The 14,818-nt window shown below is 45.2% G+C and overlaps 1 protein-coding gene across 2 annotated transcripts in view; it reads left to right on the top strand.

The window, feature by feature from the left end:
- The window catches only part of PRSS57 (serine protease 57), a 49,742-nt gene that overhangs the window by 6,194 nt on the left and 28,730 nt on the right, over positions 1-14,818 (top strand). Inside the window, exons 1-2 of one of the 2 annotated variants that reach the window (XM_069964454.1) lie at positions 1,998-2,082; positions 12,731-12,920. In XM_069964454.1, coding sequence (XP_069820555.1) covers positions 12,872-12,920 — 49 coding nt within the window. In that variant the 5' untranslated portion in view covers positions 1,998-2,082; positions 12,731-12,871. Of the gene's footprint in view, positions 1-1,997; positions 2,083-12,730; positions 12,921-14,818 lie in introns of those variants that run through there. The other variant, XM_069964455.1, reaches the window with a different exon arrangement.

Below are 14,818 nucleotides of genomic sequence, written 5' to 3'. Positions count from 1 at the left end.
ACTGCACACTAATTCTGCCTTTGAATTGTCCTGACTAGTTTTTGATCCCTGCCGTAGGCAAGATTGAACCCAAGCTATGTCTTCTGAAAAGGGCCCAGACCCTGGGCAAAACCCAGTTACAGGCTTCAGCCAGAGCACTTACTGTGTGTCTACCTTTCTTTACACCAGACAAAAGACCCTCTTACCAGGAACTAACTCTCCTTAATAGGGGTGATTGTGATTACCCTCCTATTGGTGGGGAAAGTGCTAGAAGGGGTGAGGTGTAAGAGTGTTATAGGTGAAGACAGTGTGAGGCACCCAAGCCAGTGATTAGACAACACATAACAGTGAAACAGACCATGTTAACCCTTTTTTCCTCCTTCAGCTGTGCACAGAGACAAGGGGAGAGTGAGACACCACGTGGTGATGGTGCAAAACAACACCTATCATCCCAGAGTGTGACACCTGACAGAGTGGAATAAGACTAAGTGGCACACCTGTACTGGGACACTACACTATGTCAGCTGATCATGGTCTTTCAACATGTCTAAAAGATTAGCAATGGTCTTCAGCACATTGCTTTGTGTAATAGAAGTGGCAGCACCAGACCGCCGATGACTTCAATGGGCCCCTCCTGCTGCTTCCTGCTCGCTGTCTGTGCGTGCAATAGCACAATGCATTGAGTAGGGGGCAAGGGGGAAATGAGCACTAAGTTGCTTTCCCAGTGCATCAGGCTGTGTAATACAGCTCTTACACAGCTACTGGCCTCACAAGTATCAACACAGGGGGCTGGCTGAAATTCATTGGTTCCCTTGAATTTTTCTTTTGCTTTGGCTCATATGTGTATAGGTTTCATATTAGGGATAAAAATAGAAAGAAAAAATGATGTTTCACGTCCATAGGGGAACATTGAGCCCTAACTGAACTCAGCCCACCGTCCCTGCTTACTTGGACGTACTGCCCTAGGTGACAGACCCCAACTGGGCGACAGTCCCTACACTGCTAAGTGCAGGGCCAGTCAAGGAGGATAGTCGACAGCCTGCATCAGCAACAACCAGGTACATAAATGCCACAAATCAAACAGTCCAAACACCATAATCAATAACAAGCCATAGGTCAGAGCCAGAGAAGACAATGCAGTACAAAATCAGAACAACAAGGGAATACCGTAACACTAGCTGAAGTCACACACAGTCAGGTGCTGATTTACAGGGAGCACCTGCCAGCCAGTGATTGGCCCAACGCTCCTGCACAGCTGCATTCCTGCTGACGATAGGGTGCTTATCTGCAGTACCATGCCAGAATTATAATCTGTTGTAAAATCTGGCTTCATTATGAAGATTTACAATGCCTAAATGGGGTTAAATATTATGTCATTTTCTGATGATACTTAAAGGCAAATATTCATATTCGAATAAGTTTAAAATTATTTAGGAAATATGTTTTTCTGAGCAGCTCAGGCAATATACTGGTAAATTATACTTCCTCTCTCTACACACCCCTTCCCCAAATTTCAATGTATGCAAAAAACCCACCATCCTTACGACATGCGGACTGGTGAAATAACCAACGAACATCTTCTAGTCTTTTAGACCTTGTAAAAAGTAACTGTGGAGTAGTTGCCATTGCAACTAATAAGATAGTTTCTTTTATTTTTAAAAAGGCCTTTTAAAAAATGAAAACTCAAACCTGATTGTCTGATATGGGCAACCACTTAAAGGGGTTGGCCACTTTATAGTAAAATAGGTCAGTACAAAGTATTAGTAACTGTACTCACTGTATATACTGACAGAAGCTCCCTGTGTACCTCATAGAGCTAAAATCAGACTCCCCTTCACCAGGCTGGGCTGTCCTGCTCTGTTTTGTTTTAGTCCACAAAATGGCTGACATGGAGGAGCATGTGACCAGGCCCTGTCCCCTGTGTTCTCCATAGACATATACAGGCTCAGTGGTGGACACTGGGGGGCGGGGCCTGGTCACATTCTCCTCCATGTCAGCAATCTTATGGACCAAAACACCACAGAGCAGGGCAGAACAGCCTGGAGGAGGGGAGTCTGATATTAGCTCTGTGAGGTACACAGGGAGCTGCTGTCAGTATATACAGTGAGTACACTTACTAATACTGTACACTAAGCAATTTTACTATAAAGTGGCCAACCCCTTTAATTGTTTTTTTTTTCTTCCACAAGGTTTAATACATCTCCCCAATGTCTGTGTATTTTATGGGCTCCTTTCAGTAACTTTGCCTTTGCTCTATATTAGTACACAGGGGAGCATTTATTAAGACTTGCATACTCATACACCACACTTAAATTAGGCCCCATCCCCAAATAATCCCCCCGCTGGATTTACTAAGAGGCGCATGCCCCTTAGTGAATCTGGTGGGACCTGCACTTTTTGCCTGGTTTACGCCTGTTTACAGACGTAAATCCTAATAGACAAGCCTCTTCCCCCCCATTGCCGCACTGCCCCTGTGTGCCCATCAGGCAAGCGGGGGATATGGCAGGCGTAGGCCACAGAAAGGGGGGAAATTCAGTGGTGGACATACCGCATGTGCTATCAGTTTGGCTGCACAGGGGTCCGGAGTGGGGCCTGCTGCTTAGTTACCCTCTAAACAAATGGTTATCCAGCGTTTCCCAACCAGGTTGCTGCGACACTCCATTGGGCATGTCCTCTTTAAGTATCCCTAGAAGCTATGGCTGTACAAAGCAGGGGGCATTATTACTTAGGGGGAACTCTAGAGAGCAGGGGCCATTATTACTGTAGGGGTGGCTGTACAGAGCACAGGTCATTATTACTACAGGTGGGCTGTACAGAGCAGGGGGCTTTATTACTAGGGGGGCTGTAGAGAGCAAGGTGCATTATAACTAGGGTTGGGGTGTATACAGAGCAGGGGGAATTATTACTTTGGGGGTACATAGCAGGGGCATTATTATTCTGTTGGTGAGGATTCACAACAGGAGCATTTTCACTTTGGGAATGCACAGCAGGGGGCATTATCACACTGCCCCCTGCTGCTGTCACGCAAACCCTGCTCTCATTTCTTCTGCTGCTGTCGCCCGCTCCCGGCTCTCATCTCCCCCAATCCCGGCTCCCATCTCCCCCGCTCCCGGCTCCTATCTTCCCCGCCCCTGTCACTGGCTCCGGACTGCCATCTCTCCCGCTTTTGTCACGGCCTCCCATCTCCTCCACTCCCAACCTGGCCACTCCCACTGCCCAAGACAAAGTAACATCTCACATCCCTGCGTCTGTCCGTGCGAACCTGCAGCTATACTTACTTCCCCTTAACAGTTTAAGAAGCAGTGGTTCACTTATGGAAGGCCCAGGCACATTTTTTGCGCATTTTGGTAAATGCCCCTAAAAATATAATAATACAATAACATAATTAACTTAGGAAGTTCTTTTTTTCCTCTTTATTGTACATGCATCAGGAATGGCAATGCTAATCTGAGCGGAATGCTCCTACCTTGATTAGCATAAGGGACTGGCTTCAAGTCCCTTAAACCCTCAAAGGTGTATGGTATATAGGCGATAAAAGTAGAAGAAAAAATGTCAGAATTACTTGGATGTGCAAGACATGAGCAAGTTATAACAAATATTCTGAAATCTTCATTATGAAGATTTTCAATGTCTAAAGGGGTTAAATACAATGTAGATTTCTGATGATACTTAAAGGTAAATGTTTATATGTATGAATCAGTTTTAAATTATTTAGGAAATATTACGTATTTCTGAACAGCTCAGGCAATATACTGGTAAATAATACTTCCTCTTTACAGACCCCTTTCTCAAATTTCCATGACCATTCTTACAACATGTGGTCTGGTGAAATAACCAACAAACTTCTTCTAGTCTTAAAGACCTTGTGAAAAGTAACTGTGGAGTAGTTGCCCACGTCAACCAATCAGATTTCTTCTTTTTTTTTTAAAGACCTTTTAAAAAATGAAAACTCAAATCTATATAAAAACTATAAAAACCTGGCTTTCCCTGCTTGTAGTCGGATGCCATCTTGAAGATGGTGAGGTAGAGATCTTGAAGTAGGGACAGTAAGGATTTAGCTGATTGTCGTCAGACAAGACCCCAAAAGCCCTATGTATTACAAGATCTATTTCCTCCTACATTCTAATTGTTGCAGGACAATTTCAGGGATAGATTTTGAAGTAGGGACAGAAAGGATTTTCTGAGATTTTAGGCAGAAATACCCCAAAAGCCTTTTCTAAGGCTAATACACAGCACAGAATATAGCTCTGTTCATACAGTGCATAGACTACCAGGACATCAGCTCCTTAGGCAGGCAGTTAGGGATGGTCCGAACCCGCCGAGGTTCGATTCGGCTGAACCCGAACGCTCTGCATCAGATTCCCGCTGTCTGCCCGCTCCGTGCAGCGGGCGGATACAGCAGGAGGACCGCCTGGAAAACTGGGATACAACCTATGGCTATAGCTGTATCCCAGTTTTCCAGGCGTTCCTCCCGCTGGATACGCCCGCTGCACGGAGCGGGCAGACAGCGGTAATCATTGCTGATGGTTCGGGTTCGTCCGAACCTTGTCCGAACCAGGTTCGGACCATCCCTACAGGCAGTGTATAATTTTCCTGTATACACCTCTGCTGGCCCATTTTGTGTAACATCCAAATTATCGCAGGACACCTCATTGCGCATGTTTGTTACTTTTTACAAAGTGTTTAGTGGACATGCTATAGTTAATTGTGTTACAATACAATGCACAGACATATATCCTGGAACTTTGTGTAAAGTTATAAATTTTGGAATGCGGAAGGCTAGCGCAAAGGGACGAGGACAGGGAAATGCTGGTGCTGGCACAAGCCGTGGGCAAGTGTGTGGGGAAACAATGCCTGCTGCTGAGGGGCAGCCAGGATTGTGCTCATCCAGCATCCCTGGCATCATCTGCCAGTTAAGCGGGGGGGGGGGATGGGTACAGGAGCAGGAGCAGGTGGTCAAACAACGCTTCTAGTCACCTGTCCGCCACCTGTCATCCACACTGCAGGAACCTCATTCTGACCCTCCTCCAGCATAACCTTCCCAATGTTACCAGTTGAGTGATCACACCCTTTCCTACTCCCAGGAGATCTTCTCGGGTTCTTTTCTTGAATTGAACTCCTCGCAAGTACTGCAAGAATTGCAGGAGCTACCTGCAGATTTGGTGTGTACTGATGCCCAAACACTGGAGCATCCACCATCTCCTGGTGATTTTGTTGGTGTGAAACGGCAACTTGTGCATCAAATCATAATGATGACGAGACACAGTTGCCAGCAGGGCCGCTTCTGCCATGAGGCAAAATCAGCACTTTGCCTCAGGTGGCAGATTCTCGGGTCCCTGAGGGTGCGGCAGCTGACCTGTCATTTCAGTGAAGTCAGTGTGACAAGCTCACTGAATGTTGCTGTCCCTGCTGCTGGTGTGTGCTGAGGAGTGGCCGCCTCCTTATCTACACTATGTGCTCTCCCTTCTTCCTTTGAAATCCACCTGTGAGCTTAGAATAATCAAGTTCATGACCTGTGTGTACAGGGTCAGCGTCACACACAGGTCCTGAACATGATTTATAGTTGGAAGAGGGAAAGCTGTGTCCGCCGTCTCCTGACATGTCAGGACGTTCCTCACTGTACAGCAGAGTTCTGGTGTCCCCCTCCCCCCTCACTGACCACGCTGCTGCTGCTGCCATCGTTCTCCTCCTCCTGGGCTGGTGCTGTCTTTAAAGGCTGCTGTCTGGGGAGTTTTCATAAGGGTGCTGAGTGACTGGGAGTGATGGGGTAAGGGAGGTCAGCATGTGAGTCTGAGGAGAAGATTTCCTCCTCTACTGCTCTGGCACAGCCAGGCCCGTATCTGCCATGAGGCGAAGTGAAGTGTTCGCCTCAGGCGGCAGATAACATAGCCCTTGAGGGAGCGGCATCAGCATCCTGTGTCCTTATCATTACAACTAGTTACGGCTCAGTGCCCAGTCGTGTTTCCTGTCAGTTGCCTCATGAGAAGCATGAGGCGCTTTGTCAGTTCTCGCCTCAGGCGGCAGAAAAGCTAGAATCGGCCCTGGGCACAGCTTACACCGAGGCATGTCCCATAAGCCAGTCACTTAGTGTATGTTCATACTGGTAAAGTCAGGTTGTGTTCAGTTAACAGTGAATGGAGCCATCATTTATTGTCTGTCATTGTGAGTTATATTGTCGTGTTTTAGGAGGGCTCTTGATCAGTTTTTAATGGCTCCCATGTAGCATTATGACTTTCTGAAGGCATAATGTGTTTGACACTAATTTTCTGGGGCACATTCTTTTTCACTGTAATACTCAGAGCACACAGTATGTGTGTGTGTCACTCTTCAGGGGGCATAATCTGTGAGGCACTATTTTAATCAGAGGGCACAGAATGTGGTGGCATAATGTTTAGGGGGCACAGCATGTGATGCCAATATATTTAGGGGACGTGGTCTGTGGCAGTATTCAGGGGGCACAACATAACATTCAGGGGACTAGTTGTGTGTGGCACTATTATAATAAGGGTGCACATTATGTGGCTGCATTGTATTCAGGGGCTACAGCATATGGCAGTATTATATTCAGGTGTCACAGTGTATGGCAGTATTATATTCAGTGGGCACAGTGTGTGGCACTACTACATTTACAGGCACAGTGTGTGTGGCACAACTACATTTACAGGCACAGTGTGTGGCAGCATTATTCATTATATTCTGTGCCTGCACAAAAAGTGCTGTCAGAAGATGAACAAGAGGGGGCGCAATTTCAATTTTCACCTCAGGCAGCATAAAGGCCAGAATCGGCCCTGGTTGCCAGTAAGGGAGGCTGTTGGTATGTCCAGTGGGCAGGAGGAGGAGCAGAGTGAGTAAGTGGAGGAGTAGGTGGTGGACAACAAAGTCAGTGTTCCGACCTGGCCAGGTACAAAGACAAAGAAGAAAAAGTATATAGGATACTGACTGGCACACCAACAATATCAAATACATTGAAAAGTTAAATACAGTGGTGCCTTGGATTACGAGCATAATTAGTTCTGGGACCGTGCTTGTAATCCAAATCCACTCTTAAACCAAAGCAGATTTTCCCATAAGAAATCACTGATATGCAGACAATTGGTTCCACACCCCAAAAATAATGATTTATTATTCTGAATAACATGTAAAACAGGTGAAACAAACATTCAACAACAGCAGAATATGTGATATTATAAGTTACTGTACAGGAATGGACAGGATGGAAAACACTAGGGTCGGCAGAGACTGCAGGGAGAATGAAGGAATGAGCAGGGCAGATGTGGGCACATACATGCAGTGCTCTCTGTCCGGGGATAGAGGGGTTACAGCTATGAAGAAATTACCTCCATAGTCCTGTCCCCTGATGTAAGCCCCAGCCTGAAGTGGATCTGCTATGATTTGGAAGGTGAGGGAGACTTCCTGGGTCAGAGTACAGGACTGTAGACCCCGCTATGCAGACCATGCCCCTCCTCCACTCCCGCTCCCACCCAGTACAGGGAGCTCTTAAACTGGGGCTTGTGTCACCCTCGTAGGATGGGTACCCCAACACTGCAGGGCAGAAGGTGGTTTAGAAAGCACAGGCACAAGTATTCTTTTCTCTCAAGTCTACTTCTCTTTAGAATTCTTCTCTAAAGTTCCGGCAGAGCACAATACTACTTTGGGTAGCCCCTCTACTCTCTCTTCAACGCTAAGCTACACCAACACTGCTACTCTACCTCAGCACTTCAAGTATCTCCCAGCACAGATTCAGTGAGCTCAAGTCTGTATCTCAGAAGTTATCCATTGGCAAGTTATTTTGTATTACCACAGACTATTTGTCAGGACTGGGAGCTCGAGACAAGACGAGACAGTGGATCCTAAGGCTAAGCCCACCCACTGTCCCTACCTACTTGCCTTAGTCGGCCCTAGGCAGCCGTGGACTACCACAAAGACAGACCCTACACTAAATAAGTGTAACACTGAACAAGATGGACAGACAAACACAATATAGAAAAGTCAACAAGCCAGGTCAGAACCAAACGGACAGCGCAGTTCAAAGTCATAGAACAATCAAATAGTCAAAGGTCAAGCGGGAGGTCAGGTAACGAGAAAAGCAAGCAGAGGGAGTTAGGAACAGGGATTGCAGGAATAGACAGGGGAGCTGGGATCAGGGGATGAAACCTAATTGCCAGCCACCAGGAGCCCGGACCAGAACACAATTGGTCCAGACTCCTAAATCAAAATTGCATACACATGTAGTGCTGCAGGCTGGGTGGCAGCGGCCTCTGCCACTGAACCTGAGCACAAAACACTGATCAGCTGCGCGGCCGCAGTGAATGGAGCCCGCAGCGTCCCTGGTTACCACGGACGCCGTCGGGTCTCCGTGACGTTACCCAGGAGGAAGCCATGAGGCGGCGCCGCGCCCCGGGAGCTGAGAGCGGCACTAGATCCTGGTCAGGTAAGTTCCTGACACTATTAGTAAAACCACTTTATTTATTCTACTGGGACTCAGTGATCATTGCACCAGCACCTACACATACCGGCTACACCTTCCTTCCTTGAGTAGGTCATCTTCCCACTTTGGACCACTGTGACAAGAGCACAAGGGACCCATCACAACCCGGCAGGTCACTGACCATCAGGGAACAATATAGCCAGCCATAAAATAAAAGCAGGTGCAACACCCCACCTGTGTGCTGAACTAGCAATGGCATCATGGCTGTACCATCACTGGCTGAGCTATATTCCAACCACCAGCATAACATCATCTTGGCGGTTGGGTACCACACTTTTGTGAATATGTTGGATTTCCAGTGCAATTCAGCTAGCACCACTTAGCTTCCATTGATCCTTGTGCATGTGTTCTGGCTAAGGGATTATAACAAGTGTTACAAAAATTGCATCAGTTATGCAGCTGAGGTATTGAACAATGTAGTGCAAGCAGTGTCGGACTGGGGTACTTGGGGCCCACCAGAGGAAATGATCCTTGCGGCCCACCAATGAACAACCAGTAAGACACAACAGGCTGAACTCTGCTCGGAATCCCGCCAGCCTCACTGTCTCAATGTGATGTCATGCACGTCTCTGCTCTCAGCTCAAAGATTTGACATGTCAATTCTTTAAGTGGAGGCGCGCGAGACATCACATCGCGACAGTAAGGCTGACGGGATTCCGAGCAGAGTCCACTCAGTGCGAATGTACCCTAACTCAGCTTTCTAAGGAATACATAACCCAACATTATTTTTTGCTTGAAGGTACTATGGGACTCTAAAGAGTAGTACAAGTACCGTGACTAGATAGAAAGAAAGGAGATGGATAGATGGATAAATGGATAGATGGATAGATAGATAGGACAAAAGAAAAGGCATACTGTAGATATTGATAATACAGAGGCGGATGAAAGAGAGCACATGTAATCTTACTTCATAAACCAGCAGGGCCACAGGTAAAATTGGAGGAAGACTGGATCCTGGACTCTGCAGGGGGAGGAGGAGGAGGGAGGTCGCACACAGGCCGTGAAGAGGTGACAGGTCACTACGCGGCAGGAAGCGGGGCCTGTCAGATAATACTGCAGCTGCCTGCTTATCTGTCTCCCTTCTCCTGCACCTATACTGGGACACAGTGAGGACAGTAGCAGAAGAAAGCGCGCGCTCCCCCTCCCCTTACCCTACTCACACAACGCGACGCTTCAATCCACTGCTCCTTTCCTCCTGTACTATAGGCCGGCACTCACAGGGTTGAGGCCCCTCTCCCAGACTATTGTGACCTGCAGACAGGCAAAGATCAGAGCTCCGGGGGTTTGATCTGGGCTGGGGGAGGGGCCTCAGTCCTGCAAGTGTCGGCTTACTGTACAGGGAAAAGGAGCAGTGGATTGAAGCATTGCATCTGTGCAGGGGCCCTGGCACATACTGACATCTGACTGGGTGAGAGTCTAACTTATTACCCAAGGGCCCAGTCAGATGACAGCATGCGCCTGACTCTCACTGTTCTCTGCTGTCGGGGCCCGGGACACTCAGATCTAGTGTGACTGCGTCTGCAGGTGCTTGGGGCCCCCCAGAGAATCCTCCGGTGGACCAGTCTAACACTGAGTGCAAGTAGAATTACTTGTGCACAGCATAGAAGTCACTATAATTATAGAAGTGACTATAGTTATGAGAACAAGTAGAATCATAGCTAGTCAGGCCTGATAAGATGGAAGAACAAGAGAGTTTGAGAGACAAGACAAAAGAGGGGTAGGGGACAACATGGGCATAATTGCATTTGAAAACCCTAAGTTTATCTGCCCCCTTCATTTCTTAGGTTTTAGGGGGTGTATACACAGACATATTTTTTAATGCAAATACTGAAGCCAAAGCCAGGAAGAGAGTATAAATAGAGATAAGATTTCATATATGAGGTAAAATTAAGAGAAAATGTATATTTTCAAAATGTTCTATATTTTTGTGTTTTGTTATATGAACATAAATGCGAATTGTATTGTCCTAAACCTATCATAAAAAAAAGTGCAGTACAGTGAATACAGAAAAAAACTTTGAATTACTCAGATGTGCAAACCATTCAACACATAGGGGGACATTTATCATGTGCACCAGATTTGTGCAAATATTTTTTTTTTGTTGCACATTGGGTTATGTGTTTGCTGGTCGGTCAATTGTTTATGAATATTCGTATGCTGGTTGTTAAATCACCTCACATAACTTCTGTGTTGCAGCCCAAGCTGGATGGGAAAATTAATTGCACATTTGCTATGCAGCAAACAAATTCTAGCAACACAGCAAAGGGAAAGAAAATGGCATCGTCCAATGCAAAAGATCAACTGAGTGCATTATTAGAGGAAATTTTATGTGATAAATTTTCAATGGCGCTGATCCCGGCTCGGCACTTGTTTGCTTCCGGCACTTGTTTGCTTCCGGCTATTACTATACAGCATAGATCTCAATTGAGAGATCAGTATGCTTATACTAGAAGTCCACCAGGGGGGCTTCTAGTATAAGTGTAAAAGAAAAAAAAAGTGTCATTAATGATAAAAAAAACCCCTCCCCTAATAAAAGTGTGAATCCCCCCCTTTTCCCATGTTATAAATAAAAATAAATAAACAAACATGTTTGGTATCGCCGCCTGCGTAATTGCCCAAACTATTATAATTAATCACATTCCTGATCTTGCACGGTAAACGGCCCAAGCGCCAAAAAATCCCAAAGTGCTAAATTGTGCATTTTTGGTTGCATTAAATCCAGAAAAATTGTAATAAAAAGCGACCAAAAAGTCGCATATGCGCAATCAAGGTACCGATAGAAAGAACACATCATGGTGCAAAAAATGACACCGCCCCATAGACTAAAGGATAAAAGCGTTATAAGCATGGGAATGGAGCGATTTTAAGGAAGCCATCACATAAAAGTTATACATGTTACATATCATTGTAATCATAACAACTTGAGGAACATATATAACAAGTCAGTTTTACCCCAGGGTGAACGGTGTAAAAAAAAAAAAAACTCCAAATAAAAGAAATGCATTTTTTGTTTTTTTCCAATTTCACCACGCTGAATTTTTTTCTGGTTTCGCATTATACTTTAAGAAAAAATTCAGCCCGTTATTGCAAAGTACAATTAGTGGCGCAAAAAAAAAGGGCTCATGTGGGTTTCTAGGTAAAAAAAAATGCAAGTGCTATGGCGTTTTAAGCACAAGTAGGAAAAAACAAAAATGCAAAAATTGAAATTGGCCAGGTCCGCTAAGGGTTAATACCCTGATCCCAGCTCCCCTGTGTCTATTCCTGTGATTTCCTTCCTAACTCCCTCTGATTGATCGAATTGTAATCCGGCCTTCCGTCTGACTTTAGACTTCTAATATGGTTGCTGATTTTGTACTGCGTTGCCCGTTTGGTTCTGACTTGGCTTGTTTACTATCCCATATTGTGTTTGTCTGTCTTGTTCTGTGTTCCAGATATACAGCATAGGGAACGCCTTTGTGGTTGTCTTCGGCTGCCTAGGGCTGACTGAGGCAAGTAGGTAGGGATCCCAGCTGGAGCGTATACACATTGGAGCGTATACACATTTTTTCCGCCAGGCTTACAAATGTCCCCGCAGCTCCGGAGCTCAGGGGATTTATGTAGAGGCTCATTGCCTCTACATAAATCCTGAGAGCACGGTGCCCGTTTGTGCGAAAATTTTGAAACCTATGCCAGCTCAGAGCTGGCGTAGGTTTAAGTATCATTTTTCCTCTAGAAAAATGATAACTGCCTCTGCGTGCTGCCCCCCCCCCCCCGTAACGCCCCCTCTCACCCCACTGGCAAAGGTGGAGCAGATGGGGCCGGTGCGAAAAAAGTATTTGCAAAAATACCCTTTGCTAATCTTTTAATGCCAAACAGCCCCATCTGCGCCTAAAAAAGGCACTTTCGCCTTTTCATACTTGTCCCCCATAGTATACGCTTTGGCTGGGATCTCTCGCGGTGCCATAGAAAAAGGACATGTCAGTGCACACTATGTCAGTGCACACTATGGAGCGAGCGGCTCCGGCTGCTCGTCCATAGTGTGCAGTAGGGAGTTCTGATTTGGGCGTGCAGCAAGAGGTAAGAGGATGTTGTTTTCACCCATCCCATCCCAACGCATTGTTGAAAAAGAGGGCCGGTATCCCTTTAAAAAAGGCAAATGTTTATCTATGAATTTTATATAGAAGTTTTAATTTATTATTTATTTTTTCTATAGGAAAATTACATTACAGCTTCGACAAGATACTGGTAAATAATACTTCCTCTCTTTACAAACTCCTTCCTCAGATTTCCATGGATGCAAAAACCCACCATCCTTACAACATACAGTCTTGTGAAATAACCAACGAACATCTCCTACTTTAAGCCTTTGAAAAGTTTACCCTTACCATTCATATCACTTTAGACTCCCACTGGTATCATCAAACCATGAAGTATCTCATTTTGCTGACAACCTTGTTCATGTTGCCCATCTCAGGTAATATTTTTGCTATTTTAAGATGCTTTTTAATTTTCTATAACATTATCATGTCAAGGCTTGTAACTTTCAATGCCACCAATATGAAATACATATAGTTTATTGATAGTTTATTTTTCAATTACCTTTTTTAAAGGTGAATCTAAAAAAAAACGCCATGGTTTTTATGTTTCAAATTTGTGTGTTACCATTTGTGTGAAAATACTAAATTAGATTTTTACTGCAGGGCAATATGATTATGTAAATAACAGACTAGTATATTTTTTGTTTCTTAAATTTTCTTAAATTGTAAATTTTTTTTTTTCATTTTTAACATTTTTTTTATTTCACTTGTTGTTTTTATAACTGCTGTACTCAGAAGTTGTGTAACAAATTTTGGGGTGCTTATTCTCCTCTTATTAAAATTTTTTAAAAGAATATATTTTTATTGTATTGTAAATTCAAAATACGAAATTTCACTTCCAATTTGATTTAATTTCTGTGAACCACCTAAAGGGTTAACAATGTTTCTAAACCCTTTTGTGAATTCTTTGATGGGTGCAGTCTTTACAATTGTCTCCTAGGAGTTTCTATTAGAGATGAGCAAACCTTGAGTCCATCCGAATCCGAACTTTCGGCATTTGATTAGCTGGGGCTGCTGAAGCATGCTCCAGGTTCGCTCATCTTTAGTTTCTACAATACAGGAGGTGCATGCAGAACGGCATAACCCCCTGTGGACATAACTGTGCTCCACTTGGGGGGGGGGTGGCATTGGAATGAGTTAACTTACCCTCCAGCCTTCCCCTTCTTCCTCTATCAGTGGCTGCAACAGGAACACATCGTTGGCTCAGCCAATCAGCGACCTGCTACAGCCGCTGATGCTAAGGTGGCATTTATGAAGAAGCAGAGCCTGGCACACTTGTATGCTCTGCTGAAGATAGAAGATGTCGTGGTGAGTATAAATAGGGCCCCACCTTCTCCCCCCAGCACTGCACCCATCCCAGCAAGGAAGGAGGGCAAATAACCCTTTACTTGCTGGGATGAGTACATTGTGCCATTAATGTGGCCCCCATGGGGTTAATTGAGTATGCCATGCGACCTCACCTAACCCCCTGGGGGCCACATTGTTCACTCTGGCACACAAGGGATTAAGTATGGATGTCATGCATTCCCCCCAAAAATGGCCAGGAGCAGAACACCCATCATTGTGACAGGTATTTTGCACCTTACAGTAGGTAGCATCTTAGCAGATGCTGCTTACAGTATGTCGCAAAAGGGGTTAAGTATGGATGCATGGCATCCATACTTAATCTATTGTGTGCCAGACTGAACATTGTGGCCCCTGGGGGTTAAGTGAAGTGGAATAACATACTCAATTAACCCCACGGGGGCATATTAATGTCACAATGTAGCCATCCCAGCAAGGAAGGTTTTTTTTTTTAAAATACTTTATTCTTTATTCATTTTCTTATAAATAATACCACAATTATTAGCACGAAATGCCATACCTTACATCATATTAACCCATTTCCCTTGGTTTGGTGAAATCTTTCTTCCTTCTCGAGGACCCCCTAAAATATCACAGGCTTGACATTCATTTGGTCTGAGGTCCTGCCAAGAGATGTCCCCTAGGACGCCCGGACTTGTATTAAATACAGCTCTATCCCCTTAGGGTTCTCTCCCCTCCACCCTCTAATCCAATCATCCTCATCTATTCTATTCTCGCCAGCCCCTTGTTGATCATCCCGTGCCGACCAGTGCCAAATCATGCCTTTTCTCACAAACACTATCCTCCATACCTTTTTAACCATCTCACCAAAGATTACTTCAAAATCAACCTCTGTTCCCACTCCCAAGATCATCCACCCACTCATCCGCCTTCCTCCCCCCGACCCGAAGAAAACCGCCCCGGATTAGGA

Source organism: Dendropsophus ebraccatus, chromosome 3, assembly GCF_027789765.1.
Source record: "Dendropsophus ebraccatus isolate aDenEbr1 chromosome 3, aDenEbr1.pat, whole genome shotgun sequence".
In the NCBI taxonomy this organism is placed as follows: domain Eukaryota; kingdom Metazoa; phylum Chordata; class Amphibia; order Anura; family Hylidae; genus Dendropsophus; species Dendropsophus ebraccatus.
The sequence above is the reverse complement of the archived record's forward strand: the minus strand, read 5'-3'. Positions and strand labels throughout refer to the sequence as shown.